Here is a 20,136-nt window from a genome sequence, read left to right as displayed (position 1 = left end):
CACGTGACCACCAAGTGGGGAGGGCAGGCCAGCAGGACTTGAAGTTCCTGTGGGTGGTCTCCCCGTCATTCAGCTCAGCGAGGCCCCCTCCCCAAGGAAGAGCTGGTTTCATGAGCCGGAGGGGCTGGTGTCTACTCACCCTGGCAAGGAAGGCAAAGACATCCATTCTTCATTCATTTTCTCATTCCTTCAACCTGCCCTCTCTGAGCCGTGGCTGTGTGCCTGGCCTGCCCCTGCTGCAGGGCAATGGCATTCCAGTTGTGGGGAAGGGAGCCACAGAGAGGCCCCTACACCAGCTCTTGGGGGTGGTCAGGGCGGGCTTCCTGGAGGAGGTGGCATGCAACAGTCTTGAAGGAGAATGAAGCAATGTGGGCTTTGTCCGGAGTCCGGCTGAGATGAGGGTAGAGTTCATAGGAAGAGGGAGGAGGGTTTCGAGGAACTTCCCCTTACTCTGCCTCAGTTGATAAAAACTGGAGGGAAATTGGTACTGGTGAGCTCCTATCCCAAAGAAGTGAAATAAAGATAAGTTGGCTGGGCAGATGCCACTGGGGATTACGGTGCCAGGCCGGGGCATGCAAAGGGAGGCAAAACCGGGTGGATTGTACCAAGAGGGCCTGGGGTCCAGCTAGGCCCCCGCGGGGTACTGCTCATGCTGCTGGGACGCGATTCCTCATGCCCCACTCCCACCCCATGCCCTCGCATGCCTTACCTTTGGCTCCTGCATGTCCTGTATGTGCCTGCTGGTCTCCCCCACCCCCTCCCTCAGCTCTGACAAGGGCTATTGGCTGTCCCCAGCCTGACTCAGGAGGCCAGCTGGCACCTCGGGCCCTGCCCTCCCCAGATTCTTCCTGGACAGGAATCTCGAGGCTGTTCTCTGCCTGATTCCCCTCCTGACTGTCCCTCCAAGCCTTTGGGAGGACAAGGGTTAGCTCTGGGGGTCAATGAAAGCTTTGGGAGCAAACGCCCCCCCTCCTCCCCGCCCCAGAAGCCTCCATCCTATAGTCTGTTTCCAAGATGGCTGCCACCAAGATGGCTGCCACCAAGATGGCGGAGAAGGCTGGGCCCCATGGCATTTCTGCCCATGGGAACTGCCCTCCCCACGAAGGTGCCCAAGTAGGCCAGTGGAGAGGGCCTGGAACCCCAAAGACCCTTGAATTGCCATTTGGAACCCACACTTGAGGGAAAGGGTGGCCATGGCTTGGTGCCTTCAGCTTCCTGGGACCCCAGGCCTCTCTTCCCCTCATCTCAGGCCTTCTGTGTGTCCTGCCACCCCATGCCCCCGGATCCCTGGATTCTGGTGGGGTGGGGGTGCTCCCCGCCAGTGCCCCCCTGTGTACGTGGCTCTCTCCCCTCCCACCCCTCCCCAGCTGCAGCAGTATCCCCGGCTGCGGGAGGAGATGGAGCGCATCGTGACCACCCACATTCGGGAGCGTGAGGGTCGCACCAAGGAGCAGGTGAGCCCTCGGCACTCTGGTGCCTGCCCCCCCGCCCCCAGCCCTCCTCCTCCTTCCTATTTGCCTCTGTCTCAGTCTCCTTTACTCATTCTCACCTCATACTCTCTGCTTCTCTAAGTTTTTTATTGTGGTTGAATATATATAACATAAATTTTGCCATTTTCACCACTTTTCAGTGTGGGTTCAGTGGCGTGAAGCACATTCACGGGTTGTGTGACCATCACCCCGGCCTCCAGAACATTTTCCTTCTCCCCAAACGAAGTTCTGTGCCATTAAACAGTGACTCTCCAGCCCCTGCCTCCCCCCAGCCCCTGGCAACCACTGATCTCCTTTGTGTTTCCGTGAATTTGACAACCCTAGAGACCTCATATACGTGGAAACTTACAGCAATTGTCCTTTTGTGTCTGGCTTATTTCACTTAGCGTGGTTTGGGCAAAGTCCAGCTAGACCAGACCAGGTGTCACAGTTCCCTTCTTTAAAAAAAAAAAAAAAAATTAATTCAATTAATTAACATATAGTGTATTATTAGTTTCAGAGGTAGAGGTCAGTGATTCATTGGTTGTATATAACACCCAGGGCTCATTACATCTGTGCCCTCGTTAATGCCCCTCACCCAGTTACCCCATCCCTACACCCCCCTCCCTTCCAGCAACCCTCAGTTCGTTTCCTATGATTAAGAGTCTCTTATGGTTTGTCTCCCTCTCTGATTTCTTCTTGTTTTATTTTTCTCTCCCTTCCCCTATGCGCTTCTGTTTTGTGTCTTAAATTTCACACATGAGTGAAATAATTTAATAATTGTCTTTCTCTGGTTTGACTCATTTCGCTTAGCATAATAACCTCTAGTTCCATCCATCTCGTTGCAAATGGCCAGGTTTCATTTTTGACGACTACATAATATTCCTGTGTGTGTGTGTGTGTGTGTGTGTGTGTGTGTGTGTGTGTCCCACATCTTCTTTATCCATTCATCTGTTGATGGACATTGGGTCTCTTTCCATAGTTAAGCTATTGTGGACATTGCTGCTATGAACATTGGGGTGCAGGTGCCCCTTCTGAATTCCCTTCCTTTTTAAGGACTACCTGAATGATATTCCATTGCCCAAGTAGACTTTTATTTAGTCATTTATCAGATATCCATTCCTTCGTTCAGAAACATAGTCACTGAATGCTGCCTCTGAGGTGGGAGGAGCAGACGAGCCTGCCTCCTCGTAGCCCACACGAGGCCCATAGACAAGTCCTCCTACTTGTACATCTCTCTGTCATCCTTCTGTCTGTACCCACCCCTGGCTCCCAATTCCTAGCCTCCATACTAACATGCCCCTTCCCCATGACGGTGCTGTCCCCAGTCGTTCACATCTTTGTTCGGATGTTGTGTTTTTGAATCCTCATTGATCTCTTCAATTACAAAAGTGATAAATAATAAAATATTCAATCGGTATAAAAGTAATTAAATTACAGGTAAAGTGTTCTTTCATTCACTCTTCCCTACCCCCGGTTCCTCCCACAAAATAACCATTATTAACAGTTTGGTGTGTTCCCTTCAAGGCCCAAGCATTTTGTTTTAAGATCTTACTTATTGGGATGTCTGGGGGACTCAGTCGGTTAAGCTTCTGCCTTCTGCTCAGATCATGATCTCAGGGTCCCGGAATTGAGCCCCGCATTGGACTCCCTGCTCAGTGAGGGGTCTGCTTGTTCCTCTACCCTTCCCCCCACCCACCTCTTGCACTCTCTCTCTTAAATAAATAAGATCTTTTGAAAAAAGTTTTAAAAATAATTAAAAAGTCCAAACAAGATCCTGCCATATATTTTCCACTTTTAAAAAAAGATCTTATTTATTGATTTGAGAGAGAGAGCGAGAAAGAGCACAAGTCAGGGGCAGGGGCACAGGGAGAGGGACAAACAGACTCCCTACTCAGTGGGGAGCCAGACCTGGAGCTCCATCCCAGGACCCTGGGATCGTGACCTGAGCTGAAGTCAGCCACTTAACCAACTGAACCACCCAGGTGCCCCTCGGCATTTTTTCCCGAGACATATACACATTCCAGTTTCCATTTTAATCTCCAATAACCGCAGTCCCGCTGTGTGTCTTGCCTTTTTTTCTCTGAAGATAATTGTCGTCGCTCACATCTGTTGAGCACCCATTACATGTCAGACATGTGAGCCGCCTCATTTCATCGTCCCTTCGTCGCTCCTAGGATGCAGACACATTTCATCTGCGGAACTGGAGGCTCAGTGAGCACAGGCATATTATGGGGAGCAGTGGGGCTTGGGTCTAACCCCGGCCGTGTGCATCAGGAACGTTCCTCTGGCCACAACTCAGTTACAAATCCCACCACTCTTCCTCATTTACGAAGGGAACCTTCCAGCGCCGGAACCTAGAAACTGTCCTCATTCTTTTGAATATTGTAGAATGCTTCATTGTTCAGAGGATGCCATAATTTATTTCATCTTTTGATGACCATTAGCTTGTTTCCAGTTTTTCTCCATTACAAACTACACCACACCGAACACCCTTGTATACACATAGCTTCGCTCACTTGGGTGAGTTTATCTATGAGACCTACAATATATATTATATATACAGTTCTAGCAGTGAATATGTGCATTTTAATATTGTTAAATGTTGCCCGATAACCCTCCAAGATTGTGGCCCTGATTTGCACTTCCTCCAACAGTATATGAAAATCCACCTTCCCACAATCGTGGCCGCCCTGGTCATTACCAATATTTATTATTAATTTGATAGGTTATAAAAGGCTCTCATTGTTTTAACTTAGATTTCATTATTAATGAGGGTGAACATTTTTTACATATCCTTATATACTATATGCATTTTCTCTATGGATTACCCATTCGTGTTCTCTGGCTAATTTGATTTGTGTGGCGTGTCTCTTTCCTTTATTGACTCGTAGGAACTCTTTATCTATTATGGATCCTATTATTGAAGACTTTGTTGATTTATTTTGGGTTCTATATGTGCTATAAGTATGTTTCTTCCAGCCCTTCATGCATTTTAAAACGCTGCCATTTTTTTTCCCCCTTGCCTGCCAACCTGTGTATCCTCGAAGGTCATGCTCCTCATCGACATTGAGCTGGCTTACATGAACACCAATCATGAGGACTTCATAGGCTTTGCCAAGTGAGTGCTCCTTAGGCAGAGAAGGCAATACCTCCTCTGTGTGTGTCTGTGTGTGCGTGTGTGTGCGTGTGTGTGTGTGTGTGTGTGTGTGTGTAGGACCCAGGCCTTCTGGGTTAACCCTCTGGGCCCAGTGCCCACTACGCAGTGGCACTGAAGTTAGGCCTCTTGAGAAAAGAAATTCTGAAACCTTTCCCCCTCTCCCTGCCAGTGCTCAGCAGAGGAGCAACCAGATGAACAAGAAGAAGGCTTCAGGGAACCAGGTGAGTGAACCCCAGTGCCCCAGCCGGAGGGATGGAGGGTGCCGGATGGACGCCAAGCTCTGAGAGCCCCCTCCCCCGAGGGGAAGGGTCCCACGGGGGCCAAGGAGCCTGTCAGCTGCCAGCCACAAGCCTCCCACTCTGCCTCAGTAACCCTCTCTCCTCTCTCCCGATGCTTCTCGTGGTTGCTATGGTTACCTCTTTGCAGGATGAGATTCTGGTGAGTACCAGGACTGGGGCTCTTGGCTTACGTAGTGAAGGGGAGGAGGGGGCCCATCTGTAGTGGGGAGCACAGGGGGCAGAAGGGCACTCTTTGGCTTGAGCTGCTTGCACACACCAGCACGTTGTGTCCACATGTGCTCGTAGTCCAGAGGCGAGGAGGCCCAGTCATTCACGGAGTCCCATCAACCTGCCCATCAGCGCACATGAGCTCAGCACCTACTTCAGGCAGAGGGAGACCGTGTGGGCCGGGTGGGTGAAAATGGCTGGCAGGGACACTCAGTAGGTCCTCCTCAGATATCTGGTGGATGGATGGATGGATGGACGGACGGACGGACGGATGGATGGATGGACGGACGGATGGATGGATGGTAGGTAACCATCTCTACCGGAGAGTTGAGTAAAGAGATGAATGAATGTCAAGAGAGAAGTCCCTCCTCCCCCATTCTCTCCTTCCGATCTCTGTTGAAAACACCATTTCTCCCCTCACATGAGCCATTGTCTGGAATTTTCCAGAGGCTGCAGTTTCTTTATAACAATCTAGGTGTTTGTGTGACTATTGGCTTCATACGTGTTTCTTTCTCAAACCCCGTGAGGGGAAGGACTGGGTCTCTCTTGTCCATCAGCAAATTCTCCACCCTACAGGCCAGTGCCTGGCACATAGTAGGTGCTCAGTAGAATGAAGGCATTAATGAGTGTGATATCCCAGGGCAATTCAGTTCAGCAAACACCCAGTGATGCCTATACTGGGCTGGCCCCCTGACAGGGGTCAGATTCCAGCCCTGCCCCCTGGGGACCTGAGTCTGCAGTCAGGACCCAGGCAGGGTGGGGATTGGAGGAGTAGAGGTTCCTGGTGCAGGGGCTCTAGAAGGGGTCTTGGCAGAGCTGGGGGCGGCCAAGGGAGGGTGAAGGCTGCAAGTCAGAGCAGGGAGTAGCTGACAAGGTCTGCTGATCAGATCTTGGGGTGCCAGGCCATGGTATTTGGACTGAGTTCCAAAGACAGTGATAAGACACTGAGGGGATCCTCACCAGACCTGGACAGGATGAGAGAGGGACCATGGGGCACCTGGCTGTCATGTTTCTGTGAATGGCAAAGGCAACTGCTCAGCTCCTGATCCACTCTCGCTTGGGTTCTCTGCAAGGTCTGGGGGAGGCCAGAGGGTCAAGGAGGGCTCCAGGGGGGCTTCAAGGGCCTCAGAAGCAGGCCTGACCACAGACAACATTCCTGCCAACCCCAGGTTCCTCGTCCTCAGCCCTTCTCTGGATGCTCAGAGGAGCCAGGGAGGTCAGCGCTTGGGGGAGGGAGCTCTTTCTCTATGACCCACCCCGGGGGTCGAGTCAGTGGCCTTGCCCTTGGAGCAGAATCTACAGGCCCTGTCTTCGGTGGTGGCTCAGGATGGTCTTGAGGACAGCTGCTTCCTGCCGTGGAAACAGATCTTTGCCTTTTACTCTGGGCTCCCCAGGGAGGAAGGGGCCTGTTCCATTCATGCTCAGTCCTTTACCCTGATCCCACTCCCTACCACCCCACTCCTATCCCTGCCTTGGGGCCAAAGACCCCTAGAACCCCACTACCGTAGCCCATGCCACAAATATTGATTGATTGATTTGCTTACTGTCTGCCAGGCACACTGCAAGGTGCTGGGATATACCAGTGAGCAAGAGAGTTCATAATTTTTTTTTTTAATTTTATTTATTTATTTGACAGATAGAGATCACAAGCAGGGAGAGAGGCAGGCGTAGAGAGAGAGAGAGAGAGGAGGAGGAAGCAGGCCCCCTGCCAAGCAGAGAGCCCGATGCGGGGCTCGATCCCAGGACCCTGGGATCATGACCTGAGCGAAAGGCAGAGGCTTAACCCACTGAGCCACCCAGGTGCCCCGAGAGTTCATAATTTAACAAGACCAGCTGACATCAGCAGATAATCTCTCTCTCTCTCACACACACACACACACGCACAACTTTGAAATCTCACCCATTGTCATAGAAGAAGACTTAAGGGAGTTATAAAAGACTACAAGACTATAATGGGGGTCCAGACATACTGGGGGCCAAGGAGGGCCTGCCTGAGCATGGGACTTCTGAGCTGATACCCAGAGCGTGAAGAGGAATTTGGCAGACCAACAGGAGGGAAGTGCTTTCTAGGCAGAGACAGCAGCAGCGCGTATAAAGTCCCTGAGGTCAGGAACAAGTCTTAGCATAAGGTGGATCTTAAGCTACCAAGACATTCAGTGCTGTCTTGCCCAGTTGGCTCCCGAAACTCTGCTTGCACACTTTGAGAGGTGGGGAGCTCACCCCCTATCAGATGGCTCTGTCAGAAGGCTGTTTATCCCGAGCTGACCTCTGCTTTTCTCCACCTTCCAGTCTGTTGCCCTGTAGTTCAAACCACAGCAGGTCTGACCCACACCCTCCCTGCCCGGCCAGGCCTCCTAGAGCTAGAGGAGGGGTAGGATTTTGAGTGGCTTTCTTTGCCTACCCCATCGTCCACAGGGAATCCTGGCCTCTGCCCACTGACCTCCTGCCCTCTCACCCTCCAGGTCATCCGGAAGGGCTGGCTGACCATCAATAATATTGGCATCATGAAAGGGGGCTCCAAGGAGTACTGGTTTGTGCTGACTGCTGAGAATCTGTCCTGGTACAAGGACGATGAGGTGAGTAAAGGGCCTTTGGTCATCAAGGGCTTCAGCTGGGGCCAGAGTCAGGCTCAGACACTACCAAGGGCTTGGAGGAGCTCAGGCCACCCAATGAACAGGGTTTTTCTTAAATCCCATCAGAGACCCTTGGGCGGAAGTGGGCTGCAAGGGTCAGACTCAGGCAATCCTAGGAGTTCGTCCCGGCTGGACAGAGAAGGCGGCTTGGCAGGAGCGGGGGGCCTGGGACTGAGCGCCCTGAAGAGGGTGGGCAGGGGTGCTGGGCGCCCCTCCCTGACCCCGCCAGCCCTGTGGACTTCCTGTTTTCCTGCTCCAGGGTGGGCCGCCTCCCCCGTGGCCCCCGCAGGCCTATGACACACACATATCCAGCTGCCAGACACCCTGTTAACCCCAGCACCCTAGTCCCCCAGACTCCAGCGGTGCAAGGGAGGTGCCCCAGATGCCTCCAGGCCAAGGGGCCGGGACCACTGGGGCCCTGCAGAGACTCCACACCAATCCCCTCCCTGACCACAGGGGCACGCAGAACCCCTGCCACTTCCCTCCCTCGCTGCCGGTCTCCTTTAAGAATGAGTCTATTTGGCTTCCACATCTGGATTCCAGAGGTGACCAGAGAGACTAGGGAGGGCTTGGGGTGTGTGTGTGTGGGGGGGGGGGAACTTGTGGTAATGAACTCCAGCTGGTCACAGAGTGGGGGAGGGGACCTTCTTCCTGAGGAAGCCTTCGGAGGAGAGGGTGCTCTCAGTGGGGAAGTGGGGCTGGGGTGGGGGCTGGGATTTTGGTCTCTGAGCTCCCTCCCTGATCCCTGCCCCCTCCAAGTCGCCCTGGGCAAGCCCCCCCCCCCCCCCCGCTTCCCCATCTTGGGCTGGGCCCTCCGTCGTCACTGGCGGGGACGCCAAGCCATCTGGACCTCATTACCCCAACCCTGGCCTCTCCCTGAGCATGGGGCCCCTGGAAGGGATGGAGTGTGTGAGGTGGTGTGACGTGGGGGCGGGGCGGTTCGCTTCCTGCTCTGTTGCTCAGGCGGGCTGCCTAGACCCCTTGTGGGCTGGGGGTGCTGACTCCTGGGCCCAGAACTCCTGGTCCTCTTATGTCCCAAGGTCCTCATGCGTGGGGCCAGGGGACAGTGTGGCCTGGGACTGGGGGCTTCACTGCCCGGGAATGTATCCAAGAGGGGCCCCGTCCTTGGGTGGCAGGGTCTTTTTGAGCTTCGTGTGTACGTTGGGGTGGGGCCGTGTGTGGGGCGCAGTGGGGGTGGGCAGTGAGGGCCGGGAGGTGGGGTGTGTGAGGCTGGTGGATGCTGGGGAGGGCGTTGGAGGAGAGTGTTTGGGGCATAAGCGTCTAGGTGTGGTCGCGGGAAGACTGCGTGTGCCTGAGCCCCGTGTGGAAGGGAGGGTGTATGGATGTGCTCAGGATGGAAGGACGGGAGCAAGCCGGTGTCCCCTGGTGAGGGTGTGTGTGTGTGCGCACACGTGTGTGCCCCTGGGATGTGCAAGTGTGCTTGGGGGCAGGAGTGTGTGGTTTGAGTTTGGGTGTGGGAATGTACATGCCTGAGTTGTCGGGGTGTGCATGTCGAGTTGTTGAGTGTGTGCGTGTGTACGTGTGTGTGTGTGTGTGTGTGATGTGAGTGGATTTTTGCACTAGGCCAGCTTGCGGACATGGAGGTGGTCTGGCCTGCAGAGAGAATGGTCTGTCCCCCTCTCTCCCCAGCCGCCAGCCCTCTGGTCTTTGGGACTTGGGTGGCCCTCTGGGCAGACAGGAAGCTGCCTGTATCCCCAGTCCTCATTTCCCCCCCTTCTTCTCAGGCTTCCTCCGCCACCCATCAGCACCCCCTTCCCATCTCACAGCAGGGTGCCTCCTTCCCCCTGCACCTCCTCCCAGCACTCCCTTTGCGCCCCCGCCCCCCCCCCCCCCCCGCCAACCCCCTGCCCCGTCTCCCGGTTCCGGTTCTGGGTTGGTGGGTGGGGGTCGGTCCAGCTCTCCAGTGGCGGCGCCGAGGGTCTAACCCAGCCCAGCCTAACCAATGTGCAGACTACTGTACAATTTGGGAGTCCTGAACAGATAGTCTAAACACTGGGTAGACGGAGTGGAGGTGTCCTCTGGTGCATCCAGGCAGCAGTGTCTGTCCGTCGGGTGGGAGCTTCAGCCCCATGTCCTGGAGATCCAAGGCCCCCAGCCCCAGCCCAGCCAGCCCGTGGTCCCCTCTCCGCTCCCGACTCCCCTTCTGCCTCCTTTGACGTGGCAGGGGTGAGCGGGAGCTTCGGCTGGGAAGGAGGGGCCTGGGGAGGGGGCCGGCCAGCAGGAAGGGAGGGGTGGGGGGAGGAGGCCGCTCCTACCTAGAGTCCAACCCCAGAGTGCAGGGCGGGTGGTGGCGGGGCCTCCCTCGAACGCTTCCAGATGTTCTCTGGCCGCGTGTGCAACTTCCTCCTCTCCTCCCCCAGCCGCCCTCTGGGGCTCCCGGCCACCCGCCTGGCATAAAGAAGGCTTTATGTGGCCGGATGGGCCAGGCGGGTGTGGGGGGCAGAAGGAGGTGGGCAGGATGGCGCCAAGACTGGGGAGCAGGGTCCTCTTCAACCCAGCACCCCCCCCCAACCCCTCTCCCCGGCCCAACCTGAGATCCTGGATGAGCTTCATGCCCAAGCCTTGAGTCCCTGAGATCTACACAGGCATCCCCTGACCACAGCACGGGTCCTGGCGTGTGGGCACGCAGGGTACCAGCAGCGGAAACCCTTCTCCTCCCAGAGCCCCATCCAAGTGTGCACGCAGGCCTGGCTCCCATGTGCCCATCCAAGATACACAGATACATGTTTACGGCATGACCAGAGAAAACAGGACCAACACGTAAAAGAAAGGGGGCCTGGAACAAAGAAAATATGGCGAGGGTGAGCCAAAATATATGCCAAACTTTCTAGGGAGTGAGCTGTCTAGTTTGGCCTTATTGCTTCTTATGGTAATGAGTTCCCTGTCACTGGGGGTGTGCAGATGGCACGGGAGCGATTCCTTGTCTGGGACAGACATGTCTGTCCTCCCAGACGACTACAGATCAATGAAGCGTGTTTGACGCATGCAGCAAACCATCCGCGTACAAACACGTGCGCCCACAGTGTGCCCCGCAGGCACGCTCCATACAAAGACAGATGTTTACGGCTGCCACACACACCTATGAGAGTGAGCACGCATCCACCTTGACACACAAACATGCTCACCAGGACCCACGGCCATGCTGGGCATCTCCTCGGGCACACATGCACACACACACACGCCTGGGCAACACAGACAGGCGGGCGCACATACACGCGGGTCACAGGGTCCTTGCTCAGGCGGGCACGTGTTTGCACAAGCACACAACTGCACACGTGTTGCACACACAGACAGACCATCTCCAGGCTTGTGCTGTGCCCCTGATTGCTAACACATGGGCGGCCGGGGGCGGATGGTGTGGGCTGAGCCAGCCCTTTGAAGCTGCTGGAGCTGGTGGCCCCCCCTCACTGTCTCCACAGTCAGGAAATGAAGTCAGCAGCTTAGCCAAAGCAGGTCTCGTTGGCCAGGCGGGCGGGGGGGGGGGTGCGGGAGAGGCTTGAGTGTGAAGTCCCTGCCTGGGGGCTGGCCTGGATGGTATCCAGGGCTTGCTTGGGGTGGGACTGGGCACCCCCCTCAGTCTCGCCACCCTGCACTCTCGGGCTCTGGCACATAGGCAGGGGTGGTGGGAATGTCTTGAATGCCGTTGGGAATGAGAGGCGCCCGGCAGGCCCCAGGCTCTGTGGCCAGGCTTTCTTCAGACAGCACCCATGCCGTGCATGGCACGCAGGTGCCCCCGAAGCCGCTCTGGGGCCCCACAGCCCCAGCCTGCCCCGCCCCGCCACATAGGAAACCCTCTTGGGTTGTGAGGCGTAGCAGGGAGCAGTGCTGACTTCGCGCACCGCTCCCACCTCTCTCCGCAGGAGAAAGAGAAGAAGTACATGCTCTCCGTGGACAACCTGAAGCTACGGGATGTGGAGAAAGGGTTCATGTCAAGCAAGCACATCTTTGCCCTCTTCAACACTGAGCAGAGGTGGGTCCCCAGACTGCGAGCCCCCAACCACCCTCACTGAGCAGGAAGGACAGGGACCTGCCCCGAGCCCCACGGCAAGTCATTCCTTTGACAGATATTTGGTTGGTCACTGGCTGAGTTCCTGCTCTGCCAGGGCCGGGAATCAAAGAAGAGCCCTTCAGGCCTGATCCCTTCTTGCTGCTCAGTGTCCAGTCGGGTCGGTGACAGTACCGGGCCTCTCCCCTCCCAAGCCAGGGCCGACTCCCGCGGGCTTCCCCTTACTCGAGATGAGGGATCAGTAGAGCTTCCGTCAGAGAGGTCCCCAGGAAGGCAGGGGGAGCCAATGGGTACTGCATGGTCAGGGGTGCCCCTCTTATGAGGGCTCATCTCCCCCCCTTTTTTTAGTCCCTTTCTAATAGAACATTTGACTGCTAATTTCACTGAATCCTCACGGCAGGAGCCGTTTTATTAACCTATCTTCCACGCGAGGAAACTGAAGCTTGGAAGGAGAGGGGACTTGCCCAGGGTCACACAGCTGGGAAATGAGAAAGCCAGGCCTGGACCCCAGGCGCGATGCCTCCAATCTGTGCATGCCCTTAACCACCTGCGTGAATGGGTTTCGCGACTTCTCCCCTCCCCCCCCCACCTGCCCCATCCTGCAGAAATGTCTACAAGGATTATCGGCAGCTGGAGCTGGCCTGTGAGACACAGGAGGAGGTGGACAGCTGGAAGGCCTCCTTCCTGAGGGCTGGCGTGTATCCTGAGCGCGTTGGGGTGAGTGGTGGGGCGGCGGGGGGCAAGCGACTTCCCATAGGGGGCCCTGGGTCACCATCCTCAGGAATATCATGTCACGGTTCTGAGCGCTGCTGGGGCTCCGCGATAGCATGGATCCTCCCCTTATCTGCGCTGGCATGGGATCAGAGTGAAGCCTTCCTCCCGTCCTCCAAAGCCGGTTTTTCGTGACCCTCTGCCACAGAATGGCACTTCCTGCATCCCCTTCGTATCGCGGTGGCTTTTCGTGGCCACCTCCACTTTCCTCCTCTCTTTCACCGTGGCGATGTCTACAGTTGCCCTAGGGTTGGGGTACAGTGCCCTGGGTTCACTTGCCTTTTCCTCTGTGTGTGTGTGTGTGTCTGCTTCGGCTGTGCTTGCCGGTGGCGGCGGTGGTGGCGGTGTCATGACCTCTGTGGCTTTGTGGTGGCCCTCCCAGGACAAGGAGAAAGTGAGTGTGCCCCTCCCTCGCCCCCTACCAGGTGTCTCCCGCCTGGCAGCAGCTCTGGCCAGCTCTTTAGCATTGGGTCGCGGGGCCCTGCCATGGACCCAGGAAGGTCTTTCCTAATTGATGGACTGGGAAACTGAGGCAAATTCTAGGCACTGGACTGAGAGCCGAGATAAGGCTGAATGAGAGTCTGGGATCCTAAGAGGCACTGGGGTGGGTAGAGTGCAGACGCAATATGTTTGGGGGAGCCGGTGTCTGTTCTCTGTCCAGGCACCCTTGGAGGGGCCGAGACCCTGGGGGTGCCTGGAACCTGGCTGCGAGGGCCCCGCCACCCTGATGCCCTCTCTTCTCAATGGCAGGCCAGCGAGACTGAGGAGAATGGCTCAGACAGTTTCATGCACTCCATGGACCCGCAGCTAGAGAGGCAGGTGGAGACCATCCGGAACCTGGTGGACTCATACATGGCCATTGTGAACAAGACCGTACGGGACCTCATGCCGAAGACCATCATGCATCTCATGATCAACAATGTAGGTGCAAACCCTTCATGACCGGGGGTGCTCTCTGGGGACCAGGGAGGCAGTGGCCAGGCTGACCTGGGGGAGGCAGAGGCCAGTCCCTGGGGATCAGGTCTTGCGAGGTAGATATACGGCCACACCAGAGCTGTCCAAAAGAAATATAATGTGAGCTTTGTACATTATATTGTAGAGTCACATACCCAAATTGTTCCAAACATGCTTAAATGTTTCCCAAAAGGAACCAGGAATCACATCTTTAGGGAACTCCCAGACCATGTTTTGATATGCACGCCCTGCCGAATGGCTTAATGAAAAAGCCTGGCCCCCAGAGAATGAAAACTGTGCTTGAATCCTGGTTTTGCCACAAATTCTATTTGACTTTCAGTAAACTACCCTCTCTGAGCCTCTTTCCCTATATGTAAAAATATGGATAATAATAGAGTTGAGAAGTAAAGGAATATAAAGCAGAACAACACGGTGCCTGGCACATAGTAGGTGCTCAGCGTACATGTTTGTAGTGAATAAGGGAGACACAGGCCTATGGCGTAAAAACCTCAGCGCCTCTCCATGAATATCCAGGACCAGGGCCAGGTAGCACCACCAAGAATAAGGAATATATTAACCCACCACTTACAGAGACACATTTCTCCCAATCCAGGCACGACCTGACACCTGTTACTCAAGGGCTCAGAAAATTTTAAACTGTCGGGGTGCCTGGGTGGCTCAGTGGGTTAAAGCCTCTGCCTTCGGCTCAGGTCATGATCCCAGGGTCCTGGGATGGAGCCCCGCATCAGGCTTTCTGCTCAGCAGGGAGCCTGCTTCCCTTCCTCTCTCTCTGACTACCTCTCTGCCTACTTGTGATCTCTGTCTGTCAAAAAAGTAAATAAAATCTTTAAAAAAAAAAAAAAGAAAATTTTAAACTGTCATCTACCTTACTTTGGTCCCCTGGAGTGCACAAGTCCTTGGCAATGGTGTAACTAACTACCCCATTTTATAGATAGGGAAACTGAGGCTGAGACAAAGCTGAGTAACTAGGTGTCCTGGTTGCCTGATAGGCCCTGAGTGCCTTCCCATATCTATGACCTTGGACAGGTCACTTTTCCTCTCTGGACCAACTGAGAAAAGGGCAAGGAGGGAGGAGGGGAAGCAGGGTGAGATGCCCGAGTTCAGGCGGTGGCAAAGCCAGGACCCGGGGAGCTCCCAGCCCAGCATGCGGTCCTCGCGAGGGGCGGCCAGAGTGGTACAGGCGTCAGATCCCAGCCCGTCCTTCTCTTCACGTGCCCGCAGACGAAGGAATTCATCTTCTCGGAGCTGCTGGCCAACCTGTACTCATGCGGGGACCAGAACACGCTGATGGAGGAGTCGGCGGAGCAGGCGCAGCGGCGCGACGAGATGCTGCGCATGTACCACGCACTGAAGGAGGCGCTCAGCATCATCGGCGATATCAACACGACCACTGTCAGCACGCCCATGCCCCCGCCCGTGGACGACTCCTGGCTGCAGGTGCAGAGCGTACCGGCCGGACGCAGGTACCAGGGCCGGCCCCCACGGCCCCAAAGCCCCCCAGCCCGGGGCCCGCGGGAGGAGGGCCGGGACCGGGCAGTGGCGCGCCCGCGTCACCGGAACGGCTCCCACCTGGAGCAGGGGGCGGGGCTTAGAGATGGGCGGGGCTTGTTGCGGGGCGGGGCTTGCCGTGAAGCGCTGGCTGCGGGGCTGGGTGGAGCTGGAACTTTGGAGGCACCGGAGGCGGGGCTTAAACTCCGGGAGCAAGTAGGATGCGGTGGGGCGGGGCTTCCGCGCATGGGCGTGGCCGGCGCTGGGCTGGGGCGGGGCCTCAGGGTGGGGCGGAGCAGCTCATCTCTCCCCTCCTTGTCTTCTGCGCCCTGTCGCACGCAGGTCACCCACGTCCAGCCCCACGCCGCAGCGCCGAGCCCCCGCCGTGCCCCCAGCCCGGCCCGGGTCGCGGGGCCCTGCTCCTGGGCCTCCGCCTGCTGGGTCCGCCCTGGGGGGGGCGCCCCCCGTGCCCTCCAGGCCGGGGGCTTCCCCTGACCCCTTCGGCCCTCCCCCCCAGGTGCCCTCGCGCCCCAACCGCGCCCCGCCCGGGGTCCCCAGGTGAGTAGGGGCTGAATACGGTGGGAGAGACCACCGGGCGGGCGTAGCTGGGAGGGAGGTGTGGCCAGAACTGGCCCTCTCCATCCAGGGCGCTCCGACGTGGGTGGAGGAGCCACAGGACTAGTGGCCGAGGGCTTGCGGAGCCTGCCCCCCAGGGAGCGCTGAGTCCCGCAGGTGGTCCTTTCTGGGGAGGGGGCCGTGGGACTCATCCCACCTGCCCCCTTCTTTCCAGCACTTGCATGGCGCTTCCCTTCCTTTTCCCTTCTCTCTCCCACACGTTGCATTCCTCCTCCTTTCTCCTGGCTCTCCTCCTTCTCCATTCTGTTCTCAGTTCCTCTCTCCCAGCCCCTTGTGACCTACCTCAGGTCTGGGGAACTCTGAACCCAGATCCTCTCCAGATGTGGAGTTTTTCCACTTACATTCAGGGCTACTCTGAGTCCTGACTCTTTGAGCTGTCCCAGGGGGTGCCTGGCCTCTGGTCCACAGGAACAGAGGCCAGGCTCTGACTGACCAGCAAGGTGTGTGATGTGTGTGTGGGCGTGCACACGAGTGTGAGTGTAAGAATGGCATCCAGGCACGGACTAGGATACGGAGCGGCTGGGAAAGGGGCCTGGGAGCCATGGGGCAGTCTAATGGCTTTCTTCTATGGCTCTGCCTCTGGCCCTGCCTGGCCTGGACCAACATGGTGGGTGCTGGGCAGGAGTGGGTGAAGCCTGCCCCGTTCCCAGAGATTTCCAAGGAAAAGGCTTCTGCTTCCTCCCCTGGATTTGCCTCTTAATTCATGACCCTTTTTCAAGGAAGCTCATTCTGATATCTCAGTCCCTGTTTCCACTGGCCACGGCCCTTGAGGAAGAACACATCAGACCAGTAGCATCTACTTGTGTTTCCAGATGGCTGGAGGGGTAGGGCCTAGCCTTCGTGGGTCTAGCCTCCATAACCCAAAGGAAGCTGAGATGGGACTTGCTTCCACGGAGATCTGATGACCAAAGCAGATGGGATAAAGCAGGCAGTGAGGTATTGGTCAAGAGCACGGGATTAGAGTCCAGAAGTTCTGGTTCATCCTGGGCTTTAGGCAAGTCACTTTCCCTTCCAGGCCCTCAGTTTCCCTTCTACCACATGGTATTTAACATTCTGCCTTTCTCCCAGGGCTGGTGTGAGGATCAAGGGAGACAGTGACTATAGAGAAGCCGCATGAATTGCAAATGTGGCCATAGGAACGCTTTGCTAACTTCCCTCGTGAGTTCAGATTCTTTTTTTTTTTTTTTAAGATTTTATTTATTTATTTGACAGACAGAGTTCACAAGCAGGCAGAGAGGCAGGCAGAGAGAGAGGGGGAAGAAGGCTCCCCGAGGAGCACAGAGACCGATGCGGGGCTCGATCCCAGGACCCTGGGATCATGACCTGAACCGAAGGCAGAGGCTTTAACCCACTGAGCCTTAAGGGTATTTGACATGCCCAGGTCTGCGCTGAGGGGTGACATATGGAAAGAGGAAGATTTGGCGCCTGCTCTAACTCCGGTCTTGGTAACACTCGAGAAACACCTGGCAAGTCCCGCCCCTGCCTGGGGGAAGAGAACAGTCTGGGAGGCTTCAAGACAGATTGACCCGGGGGAGGACTGGGGGCTGATGGAGATGAGACTCAGGTGATGAGGAGTCAGGGACTTCTGGGTACGGAGTGGCGGTGTGGTGCGGGCGAAGGTTTAGCATGGGATGCATTGAGGAGAGCAGCTGGCCAGAGAAGAGCGCAGATAGAAGGAGGAAGAATAAGAGGTTGCTCTGGGTACGGTGGGGCAGGCTGCAGAACCTTAAAAGGTCACAGAAGAGTTTATCTTCTTGGGACTCAATGCTGTGGGGACTAGGCAGCCATGGAAGGTTCTCGGGCAGAGAGATGGCCACTGGACCCTAAGAAAGCAAGACCTGTCCCTTATGGGAGCGTTGCAGGGGGCCCTCTGAGCATGAGTGTGCAGGGAGCTGGTGCAAATGCCTCCTGTGTATGGGCGAGCTTCTGTGTTGTGACTCAGCCCACGCGTGTGCTTCAGTGTGCCGAGTGGTTGCATGCCCCAGATCCGTGCTGCACGCGCCGGCCAGTGAGGGTGCTGGGCAGCGGGAGGTGGAGGAGGTGTGTGCGTGTTGTTCGTGCGCATGTGTGTCAGCGTGTGCATGCGGGGCCGTGGGGCCTCCCAGCATGTGTGTGCACGCCCGGGCGTGTGCGTGTGCGTGGCCCCGCCCCCAGGCCTGCCACCTCCGTGTGTGTGAACTGCCATGTTGATTTCGTGCTGTCTTTCAGAATCACTATCAGTGACCCCTGAGGAGCGTCAGCCACGGTAGGTGCACACACGCCTCTCTGCCCGCTGCATGAACGGTGTGTCTGCCCCCCGCTGCACCAGCTCCATACTGGGGGGCACACCTGGGACCTCAGAGCCAGGCTCCCCTCCCTCTCCCTTCTGCAGCTCCAGACTTATTCTTTCCTCTTTCTGTCCTCGCTGCCAGCTGGCTCTCTCACCTCCCTCACCGCGAGCCTCGGGACTCAGTGCCACTCACCTCCATGGCTGAGCCTGGGGAGCTCTTGGGACAGGCTCCGCGCCCAAGCTGGCAGTCACGGGTGCTCTCGGGAGCCATCAGAGAGGGCAGAGAGCTCATGGTTGACGGTGTAGAACCAGGGAACTTGGAGGGGCTTGTGCGTGGGTCGGACTTAGCCAGCCAGAGGCCTTGGAACTTCGTCCTGGGGGTCCCACACTCGCTCCCCAGTCGGAGCCGTGCTGTCGGGGCAAGGCAGAGGAGGGCCCGGCCGCACCTCCTCTTTCGTGCCGGCCGATGAGCAGCCATCGGGGGCGAAGGCTCTGGTTGGTTGCTGCTTTCTGAAAGCTGGAGGGCCCTGGGCACAGCTCACAGGTGAGGCAGGGTCACACAGGCCGTCTCCCTCCCTCCTTGGTGTTGTCATGAAAGCATGACAAACAACAGTGTCCTCCGCCCCGGTGAAGCACCATAGCTAGCCCACAGGCTCGTGGGCCCGGGGCCTGGTGCTCCTGGGGTGACCTACGCTTTTCAGCCAAGGGGACCACAGTGTCTGCCGACCTAGGCAAATCAGCTTCTCTGAGTCCCACTCTGGCTGGGCTGCATAGTCACCCAGTGACCCATCTGCCACTCTGTCCCTGCCGCTGACTCTTGCCCTTCTGCTTTTCCCCAGCAGGAAGGGCCCAGCCTCACCTACGCGACCTGTGGTCCCCCGACCAGCTGAGGCTCCCCTCTTAGACTTATAAGCCTGTGGCCGCTGGCATCCGGCTTACCTGACCTCCCTGCCTCCCCAGGGTCCCTTCTGAGGACTCTGGGCTTTCTGCCCACCCAGAGGGGCCTCCCGTGCTCTCTCCAGCCATCCTTTTAGCTTTGCCCTCCTGGTTCAAACAGTGTTCTTTCTCCTCCTGTCTCCCTCCGTGAGGACCAGTGGCTGTGGCCTGGGGCTTGCGACCCCACACTCCGAGGCTAGGGATGGCTCCGGGCCAGTACGTTGGAAGACGGGTGGGATGGGGGTCGAGGGAAGGCAGGGGGCGCCGAGCATGTGCCTGGAGCCGTGGGTGCACTGCCTGGTGGTGTATGAGAGACCAGCGTGCGTGGCAGGGGGAGCGCCGCCCCGGCCTCCCCCCACCCCCAAGACCCCTGGGAAGCTGTGGCCCCCCCACCCACCTCCAGGTCCTCCCGCCTTCCCTTTCTCTCTCCTCCATTCCAGAACCCTCGTCCACACCCTCAGCTTCATCTTCTCCCCCTACCTCCCCACACCCCCCCCCCACCCCTGCCCCACCGGGCTTGGCTGCCCTTGCCTTACCACTTCTCTCCCTCCTTCTCTCCGTTCTCTCTTTGCTTTCTCTCCAACTGCCAGCCGATCGGGTCAGGCAAGTCCATCCCGTCCTGAGAGCCCCAGGCCCCCCTTCGACCTCTAGCCAGATCCCTCTATTCCTCGGAGACCTCCCTTTCCAAGCCTGCCTGGACGGCTGGTCTGTGACTGGACAGTGGCTCCCCAGCCCCAAAGCCTCCCCCTTCATCTGTGACTTAGTCTGTCGTAGTGGTGAGCTGACACATCCGGGCGTGATGGTGTGGTGAAAACTTGTGCCCCTCTGTGGTATTGCTCCTACCCCGTTCTATAAATAACTATAAATACTCATATACACACACACACACACACACACACACATATGGCCGCCACAGCCTCGCCTCTAGTGTTGGCCATCAATCATCGTGCTGTCCGTGAGGAGTCTTGTGGCCTAACCACCAGGGAACCCTGTCACCCTGACGTCCCCCTCTCCAAGGTGTGCCACCTCTGATGAGCCTCCCTGTCATGCCCCGCCTGTGGACAGCCACTTTTCCGTCCCTCCCCCGCCCGAGCCCGGGGGGCGCTGTCCCCGCAGCTGTGTGGCTCTCTACCACCGGTCTTGCTGTCTCTTGGCTGAGAATAAAACCCATTTCTGGACGATGGGAAGCTGCCCTCTGTTGGTTTATGTTCTTTGTGGAGTTCAGGGGAAGGGGAAGGCTTAAACACTGGGACACAGAGGTGGGGA

At 57.0% G+C, this 20,136-nt stretch overlaps 1 protein-coding gene across 15 annotated transcripts in view; it reads left to right on the top strand.

Moving 5' to 3' along the window:
- DNM1 (dynamin 1) overlaps window positions 1–20,057 on the top strand; it is a 45,835-nt gene extending 25,778 nt beyond the window's left edge. For 2 of the 15 annotated variants that reach the window (XM_046022582.1, XM_046022580.1), the window contains exons 11-23: window positions 1,368–1,454; window positions 4,520–4,590; window positions 4,799–4,850; window positions 5,056–5,067; window positions 7,598–7,711; window positions 11,650–11,759; window positions 12,401–12,512; window positions 12,949–12,960; window positions 13,317–13,487; window positions 14,763–15,004; window positions 15,372–15,587; window positions 17,874–17,910; window positions 19,461–19,546. In XM_046022582.1, coding sequence (XP_045878538.1) covers window positions 1,368–1,454; window positions 4,520–4,590; window positions 4,799–4,850; window positions 5,056–5,067; window positions 7,598–7,711; window positions 11,650–11,759; window positions 12,401–12,512; window positions 12,949–12,960; window positions 13,317–13,487; window positions 14,763–15,004; window positions 15,372–15,587; window positions 17,874–17,895 — 1,221 coding nt within the window. In that variant the 3' untranslated portion in view covers window positions 17,896–17,910; window positions 19,461–19,546. Of the gene's footprint in view, window positions 1–1,367; window positions 1,455–4,519; window positions 4,591–4,798; window positions 4,851–5,055; window positions 5,068–7,597; window positions 7,712–11,649; window positions 11,760–12,400; window positions 12,513–12,948; window positions 12,961–13,316; window positions 13,488–14,762; window positions 15,005–15,371; window positions 15,592–17,873; window positions 17,911–18,773 lie in introns of those variants that run through there. The other 13 variants (XM_046022574.1, XM_046022575.1, XM_046022578.1 and 10 more) reach the window with 11 other exon arrangements.
- The last annotated feature ends 79 nt before the right edge of the window (window positions 20,058–20,136 follow it).

Source organism: Meles meles, chromosome 11 (genome assembly GCF_922984935.1).
Source record: "Meles meles chromosome 11, mMelMel3.1 paternal haplotype, whole genome shotgun sequence".
In the NCBI taxonomy this organism is placed as follows: Eukaryota; Metazoa; Chordata; class Mammalia; order Carnivora; family Mustelidae; genus Meles; species Meles meles.
The sequence above is the reverse complement of the archived record's forward strand: the minus strand, read 5'-3'. Positions and strand labels throughout refer to the sequence as shown.